Source organism: Staurois parvus, unplaced genomic scaffold, assembly GCF_062004578.1.
Source record: "Staurois parvus isolate SC_StPar_1 unplaced genomic scaffold, SC_StPar_1.0 ptg000572l, whole genome shotgun sequence".
NCBI classification, from domain to species: Eukaryota; Metazoa; Chordata; class Amphibia; order Anura; family Ranidae; genus Staurois; species Staurois parvus.
The window spans coordinates 3735534-3759961 of record NW_028318368.1 but is presented as its reverse complement, the minus strand read 5'-3'; the positions used below and the strand labels follow the sequence as shown (position 1 = coordinate 3759961).

General features: G+C 39.8%; 1 protein-coding gene across 1 annotated transcript in view; it reads right to left on the bottom strand.

Moving 5' to 3' along the window:
* EFCAB14 (EF-hand calcium binding domain 14) overlaps window positions 1-24428 on the bottom strand; it is a 67494-nt gene that overhangs the window by 4730 nt on the left and 38336 nt on the right. Inside the window, exons 3-8 of the mRNA XM_089691769.1 lie at window positions 22776-22816; window positions 19132-19218; window positions 16291-16377; window positions 9982-10150; window positions 5034-5138; window positions 1752-1928 (exon numbers count right to left, since the gene is read on the bottom strand). Of these exons, the coding sequence (XP_089547895.1) occupies window positions 1752-1928; window positions 5034-5138; window positions 9982-10150; window positions 16291-16377; window positions 19132-19218; window positions 22776-22816 (666 nt within the window). The remainder of the gene's footprint in view (window positions 1-1751; window positions 1929-5033; window positions 5139-9981; window positions 10151-16290; window positions 16378-19131; window positions 19219-22775; window positions 22817-24428) is intronic.

Below are 24428 nucleotides of genomic sequence, written 5' to 3'. Positions count from 1 at the left end.
ATTGATTAGCTGCATCTGTTGCTGGACTTTACCTCTGCCCACTGATGCAGAAGGGAAGGAGAAGTGGACAGCCAAGACTGGGCATATAAGGGGGAGAGAGGTGGTTGAAGTAACACAACATGGGAAAAAGAGAGGAGCTACCAGGAACCCAAGGAGAGTGAGGGATGATACAGAGCAGTACAGAGGGAATTAAGCTTGGGACAGAGAACTGGGGAGAAGGCTGCAGAGCAGCTGTCAGGTGTGGGCTAAGGCAGATAGGCGTAAAGACCAAGAGCTAAGGATGGTCTGCCAGGCTGCAGAGAGGTGGTGCTGATCCAGAAGACCATTTGAACTTCAGTTACAGTCACAGGTTAGAGAGGGGAGGCCTAGGGCAATGAGAGCTACAACTCACCTGGCTCCCACAGATGCATGAAAACACGGAGGCTCCCTTTGATTTGGATGACTGCCTTGGATGACTGGCTTTGTACCTGACCCCCCCACACACACACACCTTCCATAGCAGATGCAACTGCTGAATCCCACCCAGAGCTCTGCTATACGTACAGGCTATGTACAGCAGAGTGATGATGTCACTGCTACTTGTTTAATGTAAAGGTTTCAGAGGTATATGGTGCACGCAAAATAGATTTATATGTTTTGAGGCTGTTGAGGATCTTAATTCAATTTAATTTTTAGCGACCGGAGTCAAGCTTTACCACAATTCTTTATATTAACTTACTAAATGGGTGGATTAATAAAATATAATATTTTATGCGGAGTAAAGTGTAACTATACCCAAAATTAAGAAATATTTTATGCACTTGTCCTAAATAAAAGCAAACAAATGAATAATTATACTTAGCTAAATCCCATGTCTTCCTATGTAGCACTCCTTATTTTGGGATAATGCAGAATGATTTTCTAAGTGGCGTGGCAGACTAACATCTTTCCTCTCAGGTTCCCGTTCTTGGTGTATGGTGTGGTACAAAATAAGCTGAATGCCAGTCACCAGTCTATTTACCTAGTCTATTCATTGCTGAACTCAATTCTAAGAGAATAGGTTTAGGGGTTCAGGATATCCTAAAAGACAGCTGTTATGAAATTAGCAATCATAGTATGCCCTTTAAGGGCAGCCTCTTGATAATTGCTGGTAATGTGAGAGCAGCCAGGCAAATATACAGTATGACATTGTAAGAGCACTCACAGTCTTTCTTGAATTGTAGTGTATATCTCTTTAATCAATTGTGTTATTGATCCTCTGATAGCTCTGAAAGGTATTATGATATCTGGGCAATAAATCCTTCTTATAATATCCAGCAGTAGCTTCTACCCAGCTACTCTTTAGCTAGCAGATTTTTTACAGATGCTCCTTCCAGGTCAACTTTAATCCAGCTCCCTCAAGATAAGACACCATTAGGCAGTTAGATTCCTTGGAATTGAGGCAAGACCCAAGTAGAGATCTATGCAGCCATCTACTCTAAGCAGAGACCCTGGAGGTGAGGAACTTCAAAACAAAAAGATGTTTTTTGATCCAAACATTTATCATTATCCCAAACTGTACTTATGAACAAAGACCTCAAGGATTGGTTAGGTCACATAAATATTTATTACTCAGTAACTGACATACTGGGGACAGGCATGCTGGGAGGAGGATTATTTGGAGGAAGTGACTCAAGATATCCTCTTAAATCCCTAAAGGGTTGAGTGAAGACATTGACAGTCCCTGTGATTATTTCACATGGGCAAAGTAGAGTATTTCTTCACTAGCTTACCTTTCAGAGAGAATGTTGCTATGAGTTCGGTATAGGAATACAATCTATCATGGTCACTGTCAAAATGTTGCAGCAAATCCTCATTTGGAACCTCTTCTGCCAGAACATTTTTTATTTCATCATAGGTAAGATATCCATCTGCATCTTTGTCAGCACCATAGAAAAATACCTGAAAATCTGAAAAAAAAAGAAAAATTAATTTTAGCATTGTAGATACATTTAGGGACAAATAATAATGTAAAAAAGGGGAAGTAACTATGGGAGAGCAACCACCCTCTTCAAGTTGTGCAAAAGACAAACAAAAGGTACATTTTTGCAAGTTATTGCTTCATCACAATTAAAGCCCAACTCCTGAAAGCATATAAATGATCCCTTGCGGTGGGACCTGCGCCCCACTTTAATTTTGCACTTTAACTTATCTGATCTTTTGCTAATGGCACTTCCTCGTGCCCCAGTGTTGGGCACTCCTCAGCGTCATCATTTCCAAATCTGGTTATGGATACTGCATTGGTCTTGATGATGTCAGGAACTTATATTTGCTGGTGCAAAAGGGAGAAGATTCTGTGTGGACTGGTCTTGCAGGGAGGAGCAGAGGATCGGGTAAGTAGACCTTCTTTTTTACATCCCCTAGACTTAAAGAAGCAATTAATCCTTGCACTGTGGGCACTTCCCCACTGAAAGAGATAATTTCTAGGTTTCCTAGAGTTGGGCTTTAACATTTATAAATGTTTCCTTTTTGAGTTCAGTTCCACTGTACAATAATGTGGACTGAAAGCAAAATGAGTCACTTACAAATGTATATTTTAAGAAGAGTTGCTGTGGTTGTAGTTACTATGACATGTTAGGGACATGACAAAAATGGTTTCAGATCTGGTAAAATGGAGGATGACCTGGAACATTGTAGAAGGATGGGGCAATATTACAAACTAAACAAGATGTAAGATGCAGTGAAATGACTGGTGAACCTGCATGTTGGTTTTTTAAAAGCCTGCATTAAAGTGCTGTCCAATATGACATGTAAATTGAATGTGCATTGACAGCTATACTGTAACACCTTTATTAAGGAAAACATGTTTAGGTAAATCATATCTCAGATATTGATTTGTTCTTTAGAGTGCTAAATTTAAAAAGCATGTTTTGAAGTGTGCACATGTATGTACACATGAGTACTCTATATGCAGTATGAATAATTCATATTGTGCATTCTCTGTGCTCTTAACGTCTTATAAAACTCACTGATGACCAACAAACCACCAGAGCAGCCTTGATGCACTTGGAACTGAAATTTCACAGACAGTTCAGGGGTGTGAAGCCCCCTGTGATATGTAATATTCATATCAAACTATTAGCTTAGATTGCACAACCAGAAAGAGAATTCACAGGGAACTGCCTAATAGAGAAATGACATTAGCTCTTTTGATCAACCAGCTCAGTGATATTTTAAGCTTTCGCAGTGTGTTCCACATTTGGAAGACTGAAAAGGAGCCACCAAGTTGTTAATTTTTGTTAATATTTAAAAACCATCTCAACTGTACTCATGGTTAGGGGCTCTGAGGAATGAGCAATGTCATCATGACCTTTACATCTCAGCAGCCTGCGGTGCAAGATTACTGCAGGTTGGCCCCTGCTGAGGACTGAGCTGGTTCTGAGGCTGCTTTTCCTGTAATCCATCATCTGTAATCAAGTTTAGTAAAAATGTTATTTTTCATTCCTTTTAATTGTGTATGTGTGTTTTACTATTTCTCACTGGTACAAAATTGAGAGGCTTAAACTGCATAAATACGGATAAATAATGGGTTTCTGTATAAATAATGGCCTTCTTTGGGTCAGTTCAAATTATTTTCAATGCAAATAGTGGCAAGCACTGCATTGGAAGCCCCACTGAGATCCAATCAATAAACTAATTTAAGGTATTGGTTCTCTTTGACTGAGGTCATGGAATCAAATTTTTTCCATACAACAGAAGGTCCCTCTAAAATCTGAATATTGGATTTAAAGTCCAAAGTGCTCATACTCTATCTAAAGATCCTAGGAATGAGATAAAACATTAAATTGGGCCTTGAATAAAAGAGCAAAAAGCTTCTGAAATGGATCACATTGGCCACAAATCTGCATAAATTTGGCTAAAGTCATAATACTTTAGGCGTCATATTTTTAAATATATATATAAACACTATCCCCCCTCCACCAAACTTTACATTTGGCACAATGCAGTCAGGCAAGTAACATTCTCCTGGCAACCGCCAAACCCAGAAACATCCATTGGATTGCCACACAGAGAAACACGATTCGTCACTCCAGGGAACACATCTCCACTGCTCTAGAATCCAGTGGCAGCGTGCTTTACACCACTGCATCCGACACTTTGCATTGCACTTGGTGATGTAAGGCTTGGATGCAGCTGCTTTCCATTCCTGAAGCTCTTTACACACTGTTGTGCTAATCTGAAAGCCACATGAAGTTTTGAAGTCTTTAGCTATTTACTCTGCAGACTGATGTGCACAGTGAGCAACTTCTGCTCACTGTGCACATCAGCATGCGCTGACCCCACTCTGTAATTTTATGTGGCCTACCACTTCATGACTGAGTTGCTGTTTTACTGCTGTAAATTCCACTAACAGTTGACCGTAGAATATTTAGCAGCAAGAAAATTTCACGGATGGACTTGCACAGGTGGCAACCTATCACGGTACCACGCTTGAATTCATTGAGCTCTTGAGAGCGACCCATTCTTTCACAAATGTTTGTAGAAGCAGTCTGCATGCCTAGGTACTTGATTTTATACACCTGTGGCCATGGAGGTGATTGAATCACCCGAATCCAAAGATTTGGAGGCGTGTCCCAATACTTTTGGCAATATACTGTAGTGTGTGTATATATATGTATATATATGAAGCATTCCTTTTTATGTTAAACATATTCTAATTATATTAGCAAGTTTTCTACTCTCCTTTTCTTAATTAAAGTGAATCTATTCAAAAGTTCATTGGCTTTTAACAGACTTCAACATGATGGGACTTATGCAATGTGTTTATCCACTATATTTGCAGAATACAGATACAATCAATAGAAAGAAAGCATTGTGGTACTAGCTATTTTGTTCTACATATAAAATATCACTAAAGGCATTTGTTTCACTTGTGTCATCATAAAAGCAAAGGGAAGAGCACAGAGAGAAATTAGCTGGCATCCCATTTAAAACAAAAGGCCTATTTAGAGGACTGACTGTATCATGTTGCTTGAAAGCACAAACCATGCTGAAATCAGAATGATGATTCTCACCTGCTCGACTTTTGAGGAATGACACTGATATGTGATCCAGTTCTTCAGGATTATCTTTCCACTTGGTAACTGGCTGCACAGTAGTCTCTGTCTTCTCAGCAACTTCTGAAACGTTTATTACAACAGTTGTTACAACAATGTGGGTACAACAGGTAAATTAAGGATCACTAATGGAGTTGTTTTAAGTAAACCAGTCACTTTGGTCATTCAGGGCAAAACACCAAGTTCATCTGAAAGTCTGCTCTTTTGTTTAAAGTATAATATTTGCCTTCTTTGTGCTATTCTGCCACACTATTCACCAGCTGGCACCCTGTGAAAGACTTGGCTATGAAACAGCATGTAGCCTAATGCAGGCCATAGATGGGGAGAAAAACGGCAGATTTTCGGCCGATTAACGAACTATCGGTCGGTCTAAAAAACTTACCTGACCACCAATTATTACGAAAATCGGCCGATTAATGAGTAACCTATAACGGGAAATTATGTCATTTTGTGACCTTTGTGATCCTTTTTCGGAAAACGATCGTTCGTTTTTGACCATCAATGAGGATAAAGTCGGGCGTTTTTCGAAAATTTTCCAACATCACCGATAATCTGAAAGTCCAAAATACACGAAAAACGGCCGACAAAATCGTCCACTAACGATAAGATAATCGGCCGGTTTTATTTTCGGACGAAAAATCGGCCGTTTTTCTCCCCATCTATGGCCTGCATAAGTGTGAAAGAATTCCATGTTGATGCTATGAGGTTGATTCTCTAAAGAAGCTGAGAATACTCACTGAAAAAATTTATGAATTTTCACTTCAAATATCCAATGTGAAAATAATCTGCACATAATCGGGTATTCAAAGTCAACAAGAATTTACTTTTCACATTATTGGATAATTAAAGTGAATATTCACACAATCATTTGAGTGATGATTTTTAACTTCTTTGCAAATAAGAAAATTCTGCCACCACTTTTTACATCTGTGATCTCACAACAACTCACTCCTTTTCTGACCCTTCCATAGAGAATGGCTCAGACTGCACTCAGTACTTTTCTCATCAACTTTTTCATGGAGCTCATTCTTAAGAAGTTTTTGGAGAATTTAGCCATGCAAGGAAACAACCTTCATAGATTAAAATAGTTTATTTTACAGCTTACAATTAATTTAAGAATACTTACATACAGATGGTGTGCCAACTCCATCAATATATACAGTTTAGTGCAAAGTGAAACAAAAAACAAGAAGCGCACCAACCTTGCGCATTACCTCAGTAACAGAATTTATTAATAAAAGATAGGTACTCACAAACAGCGAATAAAATCAGGCATGTAGTCCTCAAAGGGACTTCAAAGATAAGAAGCCAGCGCGAATCCCATCATGGGGGTAGACACTCAGTTAAGCTGACGCGTTTCGAAGGCTATGCCTTCTTCCTCAGTGCTCTGAGGAAGAAGGCATAGCCTTCGAAACGCATCAGTTATACTGAGTGTCTACCCCCATGATGGGTTTCGCGCTGGCTTCTTATCTTTGAAGTCCCTTTGAGGACTACATGCCTGATTTTATTTGCTGTTTGTGAGTACCTATCTTTTATTAATAAATTCTGTTACTGAGGTAATGCACAAGGTTGGTGCGCTTCTTGTTTTTTGTTTCACTTTGCAGTATCGATCGGGCTTCCCCAGCCCTGTTTTGGAGCTGCACAACCTTGAAATATACTGGTGGTTGCTTGCTCTGGTGTTGGTTCCATCTATTTGCCACCGGTCTGGGCCCTAGAGCGCAAGAGAAATCGCAGCTGGTCTATATACAGTTTAGTACCAGCCTTCTGAGTGTCAGCACCTACTGCACAATAATATCACTGCTTCCCTACGCATTTTGTTGTAGACTTCATCCCACTGCATTTGTTCTGGAACACTGTGTGCATTTTTGTAATTTTAGTAGGGGAATTGTTAAATAGGGTGGGGTTAATCACAGAAGAGAATGTAACTTCTCCTTAGCTGAAGGCTCGGGTCATAATCCCTGAAAGTAAAATAAAATCCCACATTTTGAGCTGTCCCCAGAAAAGTAATGGGGGGGTAATTTTCCATTGGGGACACTAGTCTTGGTGACCTGGGGGTCCCCAAATTATTCTCTTAATTTGCAGGGATTTTCACTCACATCCTGTTTGGGCTGTGGGACAGAAAGTGAAGGTAAATGGGGCACAGATTGGAAAAAAACAAACTGGCAGGGGTTATAATAACCATCCTTTACTTTATCCAAAATGAAAAAAAAAAGTTTTGCCTATAATCTACTTTAACTTTAATGCTATTTTTACTGAAGTTTTTTGCTTTCGGCAACATAAGGGTTAAGGAGGCACAGTTGGGCGGTGGTAAAACCATAATTCCATTGCCTGTTGTTTTTGCCCCATGACTGCAAGTGTAAACGAGTCTTTATAGGCACCCCCCATTCAGGGTCACTTTTGTGTCTGATCACCTTCTTTTCTTGTCTCTTCTTAAACGTATGTTCTCTGATCTCACTGTAGCTCTTTTCTGGTCACATTTCACAGCTGCCTCACATTGGCCAATCTCCTCTCTGAACAGTCCACTTATACAGGATTTCCTGCCTTCCACCAGTTTCTAGATCCTTCTGTTTCTACATGCTTCCAGCCCTGCCCAAAGACTAACCAAACTGACCCGATCAACGAAATCTACATTACCAAATCTGTAAAGCTATTATAAAAAAACTGAATTGTTCCTTTCAAACCCCTTACAACTGTTTTTTTGAATGTTAGGGTCACAAAAGAAAAAAAATAGAAAATTGGCCTCATGGGATTGTCATCCATTACCACCCATTTGTTTGAAGTATATTCTTAATAGTGCTGGATTGGTGACAAATATTGTGCCAGGAAAACAGCTGGCCAAGTTTAAACTTTCATAACTTGTATATTTGTCCTTGTCACTGAGCAGTGTCAGCAGTTACTTCAAGTCAATCATCTGGACTCAACTCTAGATTATATTCAGCCTTCCTTTTGGATCTTTTGACTTATTGACTTTCCCACCATCCCTTTTGGTCTCTTTTTCCCTAATTGTGGGCCATTTTTGTGAGTGGACAGTGGTTGGCAGTGTTTGGTTGGTGTAAGATATTGTTGCCTGAGTCTTGGTGACTAACATGTGTCTCTGTTAATGGTTAAGAGTTTTTCCATTTGGTAATAAAGTTTAAAGTTTATTATTGTGTGTTTACTTTATGAAAGTGGTACTAAACTCAGCTGTAAACATTTGCTTTTTGGGCCCCCCCAGTGAGTTATGCCATAATGTGCTAGTATGCATGGCATATTAGTACATTATGGCAGACATACCTGTCAGACAGTGCCTCCAGCGCTGTAGTGAGATTGATCTGGAGAGCCCCTAGCACTACCATCTTCGCCTGGTCTTTCTTCCTGGTCACGTGCCTTCGGCCATGTGATAGGCACTCCCTCGCACATGCACAGGAGTCACATTGCCTTGGCACAGATCAGGGCCATAAATGTTCGCTGAGCTGCACATGCGCTGCTCGGTATACAAGACAGCTGATAGGCAGGAGGATGCATTTATGGCAAGGCCTCTTCTGTCTTAAATACCCTGCATGTCAGCAACTTTTTAATAATTGACATTACTTTCATTTTAATTAGTTATGTTGTTATGGTATGATGGGTGCTAATGGTGTGTGCAATCCCATATACTAGAGCCGGATATTTTCTCTCAGCAGGCCTCTTTGTCTCAGCAGCAACACAGACAGAAATAATATTGCTTTGAGTAGAGAATTTGTAAGTAGAGGAAGGAAAAAAAAATGTCAGGTTCTAATTTCAGTCTCTGTTCCTCAACTTCCTGTCTGGTGAAACCATTAGGACAAAAAGTGAGGGGAAATCTCTGTAAAGGAGGCCCAGATAGGAGGAAAACCCTTACTGGACTTCCTGTCCTTTCCCATTGAATTATGTGTCTCCATGTGTATGAGTCAGTATGCTTGTGTGGTGTCTAAATGTCTCCATGTTTGTGACTGGGTATATAATTTGTGTTTGTATGCTTTCATGCGTGTATGCAATTTTGAGTATTAAATTATTGTGCCCATTCAAAATGGCAGAAATGTTGGGAATAAATTCTATAGTATCTTAAAAAATAGCTCTAAAAATATGTCTTCTAAGTTGCTTGGGTATTGTGCCAGCTTCTAACATGTTCACTTTGTCAGTAACCCGTTCTATGATTTTCACAACAACAGCAACACTAGTCTACTGACACCACCAGCACGTCTACTGTTGCTTGTCATACTTCATGCACAGATCACACCAACCGTTATCAACTAAATACCAGCTCAGATGTAATTTTACTGTCCTCGCTGTCATTGCATTCTTTGTTTTCATGCATTCGAAGATTTATTGGAGGGGGGGGGGATACACAATATGTTTCTGAGGGTACCATCAGGTCGTTCACAAGCATGTCAGAAATGGGGAAAGGTCTACCTGGGGTTGGCATTTATTGAGTTTATCTGTTATATATCTAATAATTTGGTAGGGGCTTGTGGGAGTCAGCATGTATAAGAATTTCCCCAACAGATTGATATCGTACATGGTGTAGTACATGTAATTCAAGGAGCAAGCATTGTGGGTATCAATGATAATATTTGTCCCCAACCAATTTTAAGCATACCAAAATGACAGCTGAAATCTGAAACTGATTAGTTGTTATGCATCATAAAATGTTTGGATAATAATCAGATACTTTTATTTGCAAAAATGTTCACAAAGGAAGCCTAAAATAACCGTTTTTGCAATATGTAGAGAATGGTCACCTGATCTGTTGGTGAGGAGCTAAATTTTGCATTGATGGGTTTATAATATAGTAATTATTCATTAACGTAAAAGAGAGCAATGTGAACATAATAACTAAATAACAACATATTTGTTTTCTGTTGTCACTTTGTTATGCTATACCAAATTATTGGACAAAAAAACTTACTCTGTGATGCAGTCACAAGACGCTCTGTCATTGGTTGACCTATGACTCCTGTTGTTGGTTTAGTAGTTGGTTCACCAAAACGTTCTTCCTTTGATCGGTTTAAATTATTTTCAATAAAATAGATATCATCTCTGAGCTGTGCAATTTGTGAGAAAACTAATTCCAAACCCTTAAACAGTTTTGAAGTAAAACATTTTAGAAATAAATGAATATAAATAAATAAATACATAAATACATACATAAATAATAATAATGGTAGAGCCAAAAAAACAATTTGACATTGATACATATTTCTCATAATCACAGTTATGGCTATGCAATTCTACCTCTTAGTACCTTTATTCATTCACATTCATTTTTAAAATATAAAACAAGTATTAGTCATATAGAGGTTGATTTACTAAATCTGTTGCCACTGTGCATGGTAGCCAATCAGCTTCTAACTCCAGCTTGTTTGGTTAAAGCTTTGACAATAAATCCTGGAAGCTGATTGGTTTCTATGCAGAGCTGCGCCAGATTTTGCACTCTCCAGTGTTAGTAAATCAACCCCATAGTATTTCATTTTATTCTTTGATTTTTAAAGAGGTACACTAAAATCTAAAATCCCTACCACAGAAGCATAAATCAAATGTCCTTAATACATTAGTAACACATCAACATTAGGGCCCTTTCACAATGATCAGTGTTGCTGTTATGGTATGTCACCATGCCAACTCTACTCCTTGGGAGGACAACCATACTCCACCAACTCAGCAGGAAAGCAGGAAGTTGAACACCAATGATTTCAGATCACATCTCACTTTATTAGGTTGGCCTTTATTAACTTTATTAAGTAGGCCTAGGTGGGGCTGCAGTGTGCTTTGTCCAGCTTTAATAAAATTGGATGTAATCTGAGATCAATGGTGTGTTCAATGCTTTTCTGTTGACTGTAATATCATTACCATGTTAGCAACACTCAAATGTCTCTGCAACATCAGCAAGACTTTAGAAGAAGTAACACTCTGATGTCTATATGCAACATCGACAATACCCTAATGTCTTTACCACACCATCATCACTCAATTGTCCCTACAACATCATCAACGGGTGAATCAGATGTGGGCACAGAGGATGATTGCACCGCAGGGGGGCAGGCAATTGTCCCTACAACATTATCAACACACTATTGTTCCTACCACATCAGCTACACTCTAAAAATCTTACTGCATCAGTAACAGTCTATATCAGCAGCACACCAACACAGTAGTGCAGGGCTGTGGATAAGGAGTACCACCAGTCCTCCTGTACGGGGCCCAGGCCAGTGTTGGGGCCCCAGGCAGCTGGGTGAATCAGATGCGGGCATAGAGGATGATTGGCGCGGCAGGGGGGCAGGCAATTACTGTAACCGTTCCGCGGTATGGCTCTCTCTACAGCAGCTGAAAGCTGGCTTCTTCTCTCCCTCCTGCTGGGTTTTAGTTGTTGCAAATACAGGGGATTGCTTACAATAATTGCCCCCCGCTGCACCCATAACCCTCCCTGTGCACCGTACGTTTCCCCTTGTTGCCCAGGCCCCCCTGTTTGCCCTCGCCTCTGCAGTGCTGCCGGCTTCCCTCCAAACCAATTACACATATTGGAAATTGTTTTTACCGAAGACATGTAGCAGAATACATTTTGGCCAAAATTTTTTATGAAATTTGATTTTATTGGATATTTTTTATAACAGAATGTAGAAAATATTACTTTTTTTTTCAAAACTTTTCGTCTTTTTTTTCATTTATATTGCAAAAAAACCCCCAAACAGTGGTTATAAAATACCACCGAAATAAAGCTATTTGTGTGATAAAAATATAAAGATTTAATTTGTGTACAGTGTTGCATGACTGCACAATTGCCAGTTAAATTAGCACAATGCTGAATAGCAAAAAATGCCCTAGTCATGAAGGGGGTAAAATATTCCAGAGCTCAAGTGGTTAAAAGTGCATTCCTAGTGGCTCAGGACCATTCAACAGATTGGTTTGACCTCTCATTACAAGAGGGTTAAACAGAGCTACTGTATGTAATAATGTTAGGTAGGCAGGGAGATGCATAGCTTCCTGGTTCTTTTAACATTCCTTCATGGATCAATTAAGTAGCACCCAATTTTCCTCTCTTCAGTTTTAGTAAATAACCCCCTAGGAGGGCACTTTTAAAGATGTAAAGATGTGAAGCAGCAACACTTTATATAAATGTATTTTTTGCACATTTCTGCAAATGGACACTAGTAATATGGAATTTTTTATTTATATGAATTTGGTTAAAGCGGAGCTCCTCCTAAAAGGGAGCTCTGCTTGTCTGCCTCCTTTTCTCCTCCACTGCCACATTTGGGAGTTTTTAAGGGGGAAGGAAGGAGCAGCTACCTGGTTTTGATACGTACCTGCTCCCATTTCATGCTCAATTCACCGCGGCGAACTGAGCCGGAAGTTTCATCCCCCTCCTTCCCCCTGCAGTCTTTCGGGACACTTCACAGGTCCCAGAAGACTGCAGGACCAATCTCAAGGTGCAACATGACTCGTGCATGTGCAGTGGGAAACCAGCTATGAAGCCAGAAGGTTTCACTTCTGGTTTTGCTTACTTGCAATACCAGCTGCAGGAACCCAGGGGCTAGTGAAGATCTAGCCCGGGTGATGAGCGCGCTGGACCCCTGGACAGGTAGTTATCCTGATATTAAAAGTCAGCAGCTACAGTATTTGTAGTTGCTGACTTTTAATTCTTTGGGGGGAGCCGGGGACCTCCTCTCTAAGTACCAGCACTTTATATCACTGAGAGAGGTTGTATACATTTGATTTTGCACTATTTGTTTTAATGGTTACTGAATTAATTTACGTTTTTATGAATTAGATAGATATAATATGTAATGTTGTTTTGTTATGATATGTATTAGTTTACATGTAGTGGGGGGGGGTTTGCATTTAACGGCATCTTGCTATGGGCGCAGTATCTTTTGAGTGTTATATGCTGACTGTATGTGGCACAGACTGCTACAGTTCATTTTGGCATATAAGCAGGTGTTTTCAAGAGGGCTCTGAAGTGTTAAAAGATTTTGTCTATTGTGTTCATGCTCTGAGGTTACTCAGGTCAATTATGTTTATGTGTCAAACCTAATTTTTACAATGTAGAAATGTCCTTAGGTTGACCTACTGAGCTGGCAGTTCCTGAGAAGAAAGGGTTAACACTGCTGGATAGGTTTTCCTCTTATTTCAGGAAGGTTACCAACCTCTGCAGGTAATACAGTTGCAAGAAAAAGTATGTGAACCCCTTGGGATTACGTGGAGTTTTGCATGAATTGGGCATAAAATGTGCTCTGAACGTCATCTAAGTCACAACAATAGAAGAACACAGTCTGCTGAACATAATACTACACAAACATTAGATGTTGCCATGGTTTAATTGCACATAACATGTAAACATTCACAGTGCAGGGAGGAAAAAGTATGTGAACCTTTGGACTTAATAACTGGTTGACCCTCCTTTGGCAGCAATAACCTCAACCAAACGTTTCCTGTAGTTGCAGATCAGACCTGCACAACGATCTGGAGTAATTTTGGACCACTCCTCTTCACAAAACTGTTTCAGTGTAGCAATATTCTTGGGATGTCTGGTGTGAATCGCTCTCTTAAGGTCATGCCACAGCATTTCAATCGGGTTGAGGTCAGGACTCTGACTGGGCCACTCCAGAAGGCGTATTCTGTGCTGTTGCAGCCATTGTCTTGTTGAATTACTTGTATGCTTTGGGTCATTGTCCTGTTGCATCACCCATCCTCTGCGGAGGTTCAGTTGGCGGACAGATGATCGTATGTTTTCCTGCAAAATGTCTTGATAAACTCTGGAATTCATTTTCCCATCAATGACAACAATCCATCCAGGCCCTGAGGCAGCAAAGTAGCCCCAAACCATGATGCTCCCTCCACCATGTTTTACAGTGGGGATGAGGTTTTGATGTTGGTGTGCTGTGCCTGTGTTTCTCCACACATAGTGTTGTGTGTTCTTCCCAAACAACTCAATCTTGGTTTCATCTGTCCACAGTATATTTTGCCAGTAGTGCTGTGGAACATCCAGGTGCTCTTTTGCAAACTTCAAATGTGCTGCAATATTCTTTTTGGACAGCAATGGCTTCCTCCGTGGTGTCCTCCCATGTACTCCATTCTTGTTTAATGTTTTCCTTATTGTAGATGTGTCAACAAAAATGTTAGCATGTGCCAGAGATTTCTGTAGGTCTTTAGCTGACACCCTGGGATTCTTCTTTACCTCATGCAGCATTCTGCGCTGTGCTCTTGCAGTCATTTTTACAGAACGACCACGCTTAGGGAGAGTAGCAACAGTGCTAAGCTTTCTCCATTTGTAGACAGTCTGTCTTACCAAGGACACATGGACATCAAGGCTTTTGGAGATACTTTTATAACCCTTTCCAGCTTCATGCAAGTCAACAATTCTTGATCGTAGGTCTTCTGAGAGCTCTTTTCTGCGAAGGCATGGTTCACATCAGACAGTGCTTCTTGAAACCAGTAAACCCAAAACAGGTGTGTGTTTTTTAAGGGCAGGACAGCTGTCAGCAACACATCCAATATCATCACACTGATTGGAGTCAAGGTTGGCTCACTCCTGGCTCCAATTAGCTCTGAGAGAAGTCATTAAGCTAGGGCCTCACATACTTTTTCCTCCCTGCACTGTGAATGTTTACATGTTATGTGCAATTAAACCATAGCAACATCTAATGTTTGTGTAGTATTATGTTCAGCAGACTGTGTTCTTCTATTGTTGTGACTTAGATGACGTTCAGAGCACATTTTATTCCCAATTCATGCAAAACTCCACATAATCCCAAGGGGTTCACATACTTTTTCTTGCAACTGTACCATATAAAAAGGGGACCATTAGACCCATGGGAAGTTGATCTGGGGAAATACTGCAAAAAATGCTGTAAGTTGGAACCACCCCTTTGGGGGAGCCCAGACGGGGTTCCCAGTGGGGTCAAAAACCTATCAACGTAAATGGACTTGTGCTACCTTAAGCTGGACCATTTTATGGATTATTGCTGCCTCTTGTTGATTTACTGTCTATTATAAACTCTTGCCTTGAAAAGGACTTTTTGTGGATTTATCCACCTTCTTCAGATATGTCCCTCGTGGGGCACTATTTTGGGGCACTATAAAGCTTTGTACAGGAACGAGTGTGGAAGATGTTTTTGAGAAATGTTTACTTGTTTAATATTTAATTATATTTTATTTAATAATATTGTTTAATGTTTAATAATAATAACTTGTTACCTGCAACTATCTCAGTAAAAGATCTTTATTGTTCATCTAAATTGCCTGGCCTTAAGTTTCTAAAGGGGTGCATGTAAGGCATATTGAAAGAACTTGGCTTACAACAGAGAGCTTGAGGGTTACAGAAGATACAGCACAGAGGTTTAACAAGCAAAATGCTGTCTAGAGGAAGCTATATTGCTGTTGCTAATGGCTACCCTATTTGTGTCACTTGCTACCCAGGAAACTGGTGATGGTGACATGGCGGGGTGACGGATTCTCTTGTAGTGAAGGGGTGTTATGCTTGGCCCCTTCACTAGCGACCAGATCCCTACATACTAGCACCAACCTTGCAGCACAGCGTATCTGGGTACAAAACCTGCATTTATGAATAGAGAGAATGTGGAGGGGACCCTGGGAGGAGATAAAGCATGGAGTTATGGAGGAGTGTGTTTCCTGTATCTGATTACAGCATATGGCACATCTTCACAGGGAGTGAGGTGACAATACTGCTGAGTTGGTGGAGACTGGTACATGCTCCGCGGTGCTGGCTCAGAAATGCTACACAACTGAAGCTCCCTAAGCCCTGGTTCACACCGAATGCAATTTCAAAGTGGTACGATTTGGTCCCATTTAAAGTGCAACTTCAAAGTAGTACTGCTATAGACACTTAGATGGCTCTTATAGCCGCTAGCAGTAATCACTGTTCTCCTGACGGGGATGGCTCAGCAGGAGGGATTTTCCTGTACACACTGTCTGTGTTGATGGGGAAATCAAATGATTTTCTTTCCTGCAACCCGTGGTTGCAACCCTCCATCTATACCCAGCTTTAATGACTAAGATAATATTGAATCCACTCAATCCATATAATTGCCAGGCAACAAGCATTTTCACAAGGAGGAGTCGGAAATAGCAGCTTACATCCTTTTTCAATAGTGATTTCACTGAATGGTGTCAGCTATCTAAATAGTAAGTAAAAGTAATTATGAACAGAATAAAGCAAGTTGATATACTGTATTGTGGAGAAAATACAATATCATCCTGTTACCTTTTGTCCTTGAGCTTGTTGATAAGATAGTAGAGTTTTTATTTCCTCTCCTTGACTGGAAACAACCTTTTTTAGTGATTTAATATTCTAAAATAACACATATTAACATTTTATTAGAATCGCTTTTATAATGAAGTTCCATCATTATCAAACACAGAGAGTACCATGAAATTATGGTAACTGATTATAACTGTTTGTTCATATTTCACAGTCACAGGTTTTTAATTCTGATAAAATGTGATTTAGGAATATGCAAATTATATGTAATACAAAAGCCTGCAGTGATAAATATATAGCGTTGACTAGAGATGAGGCAATCTGCCTTGGTTTGGTTCACAAACAGTTTGGTAAATTTGAAGTGCTGAACCCATTTGAAGTCTATGGAGGTAGCAAACTTTGTTATTCAATTCTGGCCATTTGTAGAGATAATAAGCAAACTATTGTCAAAAAGGCATGGTAACATGTGTCCGCATCTAAATAAAATAAAATAAATAAATACATAAATAATAAAAAATAAAACAGCATCTCTCCCTAAATAGAATTGTGAGCACCTTCAATAACATACCAACAATATTACTGTTGTGAGACCACCCTTTTACAGATGCTAAGCCGGAGTATGTATTTCTTCAAATTATTGTCCATTGAGGTTCAGCTGACCAGGGACAAAGGCATTATATGTTATTCATTGTTTCTGTGTCAAACTTGCAAAGCTTTTTTGCTAAAGTTTTAAATTTATAAGTGATCACATATTCTCAGTTGCATAAGGAGCTCAGAGAGCTGGGGGAGCAGATACAGCAGCATACTGATCTTCCCAGTGAATGGATTAGCTGTGCTCTCATGCCTAGCTGTTGTCAGTTTTTAATAGGAAGCAGAGGGACTGGCAGGTACACCAGGGATTGCATGCAAAGGAAGCAAAACAAAGAGAACAGGATACCATTTAATACAAGTACATTGTACAGCAAGCACATATCAGGAATATGAACTGCTGGATTTACATATTCTTTAATTTTTGGCTACATATGAACAATAGAGGCTGTTTATATCAAAAAGAAAATAAAAAAGTGAGTTTTTCACTGGTGGAGGCTTACCAACAGTTACCACTCACATTCCCTATTTCATTTTCTTTGAGGTAAAAAAAAAAACAATCCTGACTGGTTACTAATGACAATGTCTGAGGTTTTGTAAATAACTTGTTTTTTTTCAGTTTTTATAAATAGGCCTCTCAAATAATTTTTAATATTAAAAATTAAAGTTCAAAATAAGTTTTAATTTCTAAATGTTCCATCCTGTTTCTTACAGACTGATTTTACTATTGTGAGTTTAGTAACACTTTAAGGTTTCTTGGCTGACGTTTGGCAACTTGAAGTTTCAGCTCCTTCCATAAATTTTCCATAGGATTAAGGTCTGGAGACTGGCTAGACCACTCAATGACCTTAATGTGCTTCTTCTTGAGCCACTCCTTTGTTGCCTTGGCGGTATGTTTTGGGTCATTGTCATGCTGGAAGACCCATCTATGACCCATCTTCAGTGTTCTGGCTGAGGGAAGAAGGCTCTCATCACAGATTTTAAAATACATGACCCAGTCCAATGGCCCCTCAATGAGGAAAAGTTGGTCTGTACCTGTAGTAGAGAAACAGCCCCAAAGCATAACGTTTCCATCTCTGTGCTTGACTGTAGGGATGGTGTTCTTAGGGTCATAGTCAGAATATTTCTTCCTCCAATCACTGCGAGTCGAGGTAATGGCAAAGAGATCAATTTTGATCTCATCTGACTATAGCTCTTTCTCCCAATCCTTCTCTGAATCATTTAGTTGTTCACTGGCAAACTTCAGATAGGCCTGTATATGTGATTTCTTGAGGAGGGGAACCTTGTGGGTGCTGTAGGATTTCAATCCATAACGGCTTATTGTGTTACCAATGGTTTGTTTGTTGACTGTGGTCCCAATTGCCTTGACATCATTCACAAGCTCCTCCCATGTAGTTCTGGGCTGATCCCTAACTTTTCTCATGATCATCCTTACCCCATGAAGTGAAATGTTGCATGGAGCTCCAGACCGTGGGAGATTGATGGTTACAACAGTTGGATTCTGTGGATAGGTGTCTTTTATACACATAACGAGTTGTCATTAGGAGGACCTTCTTAGGACTAATCTGTGTACCACATGAACACATAGCCAGTCTGTGGGAGCCAGAATTATTGTTGGTTGGTAGGGGATTAAATGCTTATTTTACTCACTGACCTGCAACTCAATTTATAATATTTGTATCATGTGTTTTTTTCTGGATTTTTAGATGATATTCTGTCTCTATCATTTAAAATACACTTATGATAAAAATTATAGACCCTTCATTTCTTTGTAAGTGGGAAAACTTACAAAATCTGCAGGGGATTAAATAATGATTTCCCCCACTGTAGATGCACCGAGAGCAGAGATGATGACAAGTGATGAGCCTGATTGAAAGAGCATATAACACTTTAGACCAGCATGTTCCTCACTGCTGGCCACTAAATGGTGCAGTTACTATTTCAGCAGCAGTGAGAAGAAAATAATCAAGCAGCTGATGGGCAATCTGCAACGCTAGAATTTTCACCTTTCAGTACCCATCTTCCTCTATGGAACAGGAATGTCTAAAGTGTGCCCAGGAGTTTGTTCTTTCACTTTTGCAAACAGAAAGAATTTGATGTGTCACTCCCCCTGCTGGCTGTTTTGAGGAGCCAAAAAACAGCAGCCTTAAGAAAAAAATATTTTTGCAATACTAATACAATTTTCTTCATCAGTAATTAATGTTTATTTTTGTGGTAATAATTTGTACAGGACTAGTATGTGTTCAAGTCACTTACTGTCTCCAGTGAATGAACCCTTTTCAGAACGTCTGGATCTATACCATGCAATTCAGGCTGTAAATGTTCCATCTTTGGTTTTACACTCTATGAAAAATAACACATAGAAAAATTAAAGAATATTAGAAAAATAGAAAAATCTGAATATATCTACATTAAGTAAACAAAACATTTTTCAAACTTCGCATCTTCTAATTGTTCCCTAGATCCCTGAAATTAAGGGATTCTCTAAACATAGCAATTAAATCAATTTAGCATACCCCCTATAGCGATTAATATACTTAAGTTGCAGAAAATGTTTTCTTTGTTTAGTAAGGTGAAGCTGTTATCACTTTAAATGCCCAGTAAAGTACAACTGGAAATTAAAGTTTATACATAATTAAACGGTTGAAGTGAACACAGTTGTACCCTTATTTTTTTTTTTTAATCAAGCAATGTTTTATTGGAAAGAAGAAACAGTTCTGGTACAGCAATTCCAACACATCCTCTCAATCATAATAGATACCATCTTATGCGTGTTACAGTGTTAAATTTAAACAGTAGTATAGACATGGAATATCTCAATTAAATAATGGGCATACATCACAAACATAGCCATAACAGCTGACCCAAGCAGGTAAATGTTCATCTAAGGTTCATACCCAAACAGGGACAGACTGACTACCCATGGGGCCCCCAGGCAATAAGAGATAATGGGGCTCCCTGTGTCTCCTCCTACACTAAAGCCAAAGCCACACCCACACAACACCCCACCTACATATTGCAGCTCAGCTGCATAGAAAGGGCATTAAAAATAATTAAAAAAATAATAAAACAACATCGTGGGGTCCCCCCTCCATTCATACCAAGCCCTTTGGGTCTGGTATGGGTTTTGAGGGGAACCCCATGCCACAGTTAAGAAAAAATGGCGTGGGGTCCCCCCCAAGATCTATACCAGACCGTCATCCGAGAATGCAGCCCGGCAGGTAAGGAAAGGGGTCTGAACCATACCAGGCCACATGCCCTCAACATGGGGGGGTGCTTTGTGGGGGTTACCCCCCAAAGCACCTTGTCTCCATGTTGATGGGGACAAGGGCCTCCTCCACACAACCCTGGCCTGTGGTTGTGGGGGTCTGTGAGCAGGGGGGCTTATCAGAATCTGGAAGACCTCTTTAGCAAGGGGCCCGCCCCCCATGTGAATGAGTATGGGGTACATGGTACCGCTACCCATTCACAAAAAAAAAGTGTAGTGTGAAAAAAGACAGGAGACAGTCTTTCACAAGTCCATTATGAAAAGAAGAAAAGTAAAAGAATGTCCCCCGAAGTAGATCCCACGTCAATCACAATGCCCGTCGCCGCTACCCGAAAAAATAAAAATAAAGGTTCCGCTCCCGACACTGGCTCGTGGCTGTCTGACTGCTCCGCTGACTTGACAGTTCTTAAATATGTAAGGAGCAGGGTCACCCAGTGGCATCACATCTTTGTGATATCATTGACCCAGCATGCCCTGGAAGATGACGCCATAAGGGGCAGGGTCACACACATGATGTCCCAGAGTGGCCCCGCCCCTTACATATTGAAGAAATGTCAAGCCAGTGGAACAGTCAGATGGCTGGGGGCCAGTATCGGGAGCGGAGCCTTTTTTTTTCTTTTTTTGGGTAGCAGCGGTGGCAGGCATTGTGATTGACATTGGATATACTTCAGTGGACATTCTTTTATTTTTCTTCTTTTAATAAAGGACTTGTCAAAGACTGTCTCCTGTCTTTTTTCAAACTACACTTCTTTTTTGTGAATGGGTAGCGGTACCATGTACCCCATACTCATTCACATGGGGGGGTGGGATCTGGGGGCCCCCTTGCTAAAGATTCTGATAAGCCCCCTACTCGCAGACCCCCACAACCACCGGGGAACCCTGCTTACAGCTGAAACCTTAACGCATGGCTTTCACTACTAAAATTTCGCATGACTTGATAAAATAACTCATGTGGTATTTTAATAGTGTTTTTTGGTGAATTCAAACTTTTTTTTTAAATGCTATGCAGTAACCTACCGCATACTCGGATGCGGTAAGATACCGTTTAGTGAATTGTGCCCAGTGAGCCTCTCACGGGGCCCCCTACTGACCCCGGGTCCTTGGAAATTCCAGAATGGTCAGTCTGCCCCTGTACTCAAAGGGGAATTAACCTTTACCAACAAGGAGCCTGTCTATAACCAGGTCGAGCAACGCAAGCCTGGGATGTCCAACCACGGGACCCAAAGATTTTCATATTTTGTGCTGTTAAATGTATTTCACCAACCTGAGCGTTTCACCCATACATTGTACCCATTCCTTATTGGACGGGGGCTCAGAAGACTTCCAATGCCATAATATAACTCTCCGGGCTTGCAAAAGGGCTCTAGCCAAAGCTCCTCTATTAAGAAATCTGAAACATCACATTCAGAGTGTTCATTACCCCTACCCAGTAGATATGTAATTAGGGACATTTCTAAATTAAATGGATCAAGTCCCCATGGTCCCTAGAACACCTACTGCAAGTGGGGGTATCTAAGATGCCCATTTTATATAGCCTGACTGGGGTAAAGTAAGCTCTCAAGATTGTATACAATTGCATAAATCTATGTGCCACACTAAGGGAGCATTGGGGTACCGCTTGAAGTGGTTCCTCCCACTGGTCCTCCACAAAAGGGACAAGGTCTGCCTCCCATCTCCCTCCCATAATTATGGGAGATTACTTAAAAATTCCCCCCTGTAACATGGCATAGCAGCGGGAAATAAAACCCCTAGGGGAGGTTGTAATAGCCTTCACACTAATCACTAGAGTTGGCGATTGACACCCAGTTATACATTATTCACTACACTAAGTACACATTCACTCTGAAAAAAGACCTTTGTTTAATAAATATGTGGGCTGGGTCACAAAGGGAGTTGAGAATCTAGATACATTTAGATGTGGTATTATTCACTTTAATTGTTAAATCATGTGAAAAGCAAATGTATTTTCATTTTGAAAATCTGAACATGAATTTTCTTTTTCACATGTTTGGTTAAGTGAAGTAAATATAAATATTTTGTGAAGCTCCTCAACTCCTTAAGTAAATCAGCCTCAGTCTCTTATCTTTAAGTAAATTAATCACATGATTCAGCTTGTTTAAATGAAGTTTGCACAGCAAGCTTGTACAAAGCATTACTAGCCAACAGCTTTCTTTGTGCCTTTAGAGCAACTTTCAGCTTGTACATAAGAACTGGATGCATAGGGGTTGATTTATTAAAGGCAAATAAACTCTGCACTTTGCAAAGTGCAGTTGCACTCTGCAAGTGCAGTTACTCCAGAGCTTAGTAAATGTGTAGAAGCTCTGCCAACTTCCATCATCCAATCATGTGCAAGCAAAAAAACTTTTTTTCTAAATTGTCCTTGCATGTGATTGGGTATTCTTTGCAAAGGGAATCTTTACCTCATTTACTAAGCTCTGGAGCAACTGCTCTTGCAGAGTGCAACTGGACTTTGCAAAGTGCACAGTCTATTTGCCTTTAGTACATCAACCCAAAAGAGTCTGTGGGAGATCAATAGTACTGATATGCAACAAAAGATGAAAAAAGTTTAAAGCAGTATTTTATTTAAAAATGGTAGCAAGGTTATAACAATTTTGAAACTGTATGTTCTTACCAACTGGGTTCCATTCTCAAGTTTCAGGTTGCTTTTATTATCTATATGGTATAAAAGTCTTAAATTATAACATGCAACAAGATGCAGTAAAACTTTATTACAGAAAGGACATATATTGATTTGAAATATATGATATGAAATAATAGAAAAAATATTTTTTGTCTTTATTCATTTGAATGATACAAATAAAATCTTGGAATAATACTTGACACTCTTAGAAAAAAAAATGACATCTCAGTTTTTGTTTTTTTTATTAATGCACAACAAAAGCTTTCTAATCTACTAATGATATGAAAATGTGACTGTCATTTAAAAAAGTTAGCAATATCTAAGATTTTATTTCAGCAATAGTGTGCTAAGACCCTTGCTCTGAATCACACTGCATTGTTTATTTTATGGACTTTTTTAAGATAAAGCAATTTCTGTTATTTCAGAGTTGTAACAATGCCAAAGTCTCCTAAACGGTGTACCCATTTCTACCTCTTCATTCCTTGGAATCTCCAGATCTTTTCTCTACAAAGTGGCTAAGAGCCAGCATGGGACTTTTAAACCTTTTGGGCCCCTGACTAAGTGAGAAATGCAAGGAAAAAGTGCACTGTTGTTAAATTTTGGAGTGCCCAAAAATATGAAGGTGGTTTTAGGGGTGTAATTAAATATCATGAAACCTTTGGTTTTCTAAAAACTACAGAAACTGCACCAATGTGGCATCCACAAGCATCAAATTACATCATCAAGCCCACAACAAGAATTCACACCCAAGTCACAGGTGCATATGATAGCACAATGGCAGTTGGAGCCTGCAGTTTTATGCATTTTTTGTGCATGTCTGCAATTGTGGGCTCTGGCTTTCATTTTAGGAGATTCTGATGTTGACAGTTCAGTGTGGATCATCAACTCTCAAAAGCAGTTGCCTTCCTAGCCTGGACCTCCCTCGAAGGTTGGGCCTCAGAGATCTGATCCAGTGTCCCTCACTTGCCAGGTCTGTGCCGGTTAACATGTATGCGGATTGGATGTGGTTTGAACTGCATTTAATCCTCATGACATGTGAAAAAATATTACTTCCTACGGTGCCTGTTCACATATGTCTGGTGCACTGGCTGTGTGGATTCACTGCGGTTTGAAAAAGAGTCATGTCCGATTTTTGAGCAGTGCCTTCAGGTTTAGGTACAGATTACAGGCTTTTGACTTCTATGGGAAACGTTTCTAATTCCTGAGCTAAATCCGTCCTGAACCTGATGTGAACCTGACCTGAACCGCTGAACAACTACTGTGTCAATTAGCTGTGAAACCTGAGCTCCAATCCTCATCGCACATGTGTGAATCAGCTCTAAATCATTATACTGAGGATGTGAAAAATTAATTAAATGGGGAAACAAATACTAATACGGAGATGTGTAGACCCCTGACACCAACCAGCTTCAGAATCACTTGGAGGCAAAATATGTTTGCAGATGGTTAAAACAACCAGCATTTACATAGACTAGTTTACTGTATATTTAAATACATGTTCTCTCTATTATAAACTTATTGTTACATTGTTGTTCTATTTAACCATGATTAGCTGCTAACAATTCTGTCAAGTCAAAGCAGTATTAAAACCAATACCCCAAACCCCCAAACTGCACTAGTTTTCTTTTTTTTTTTTTTTTCCCA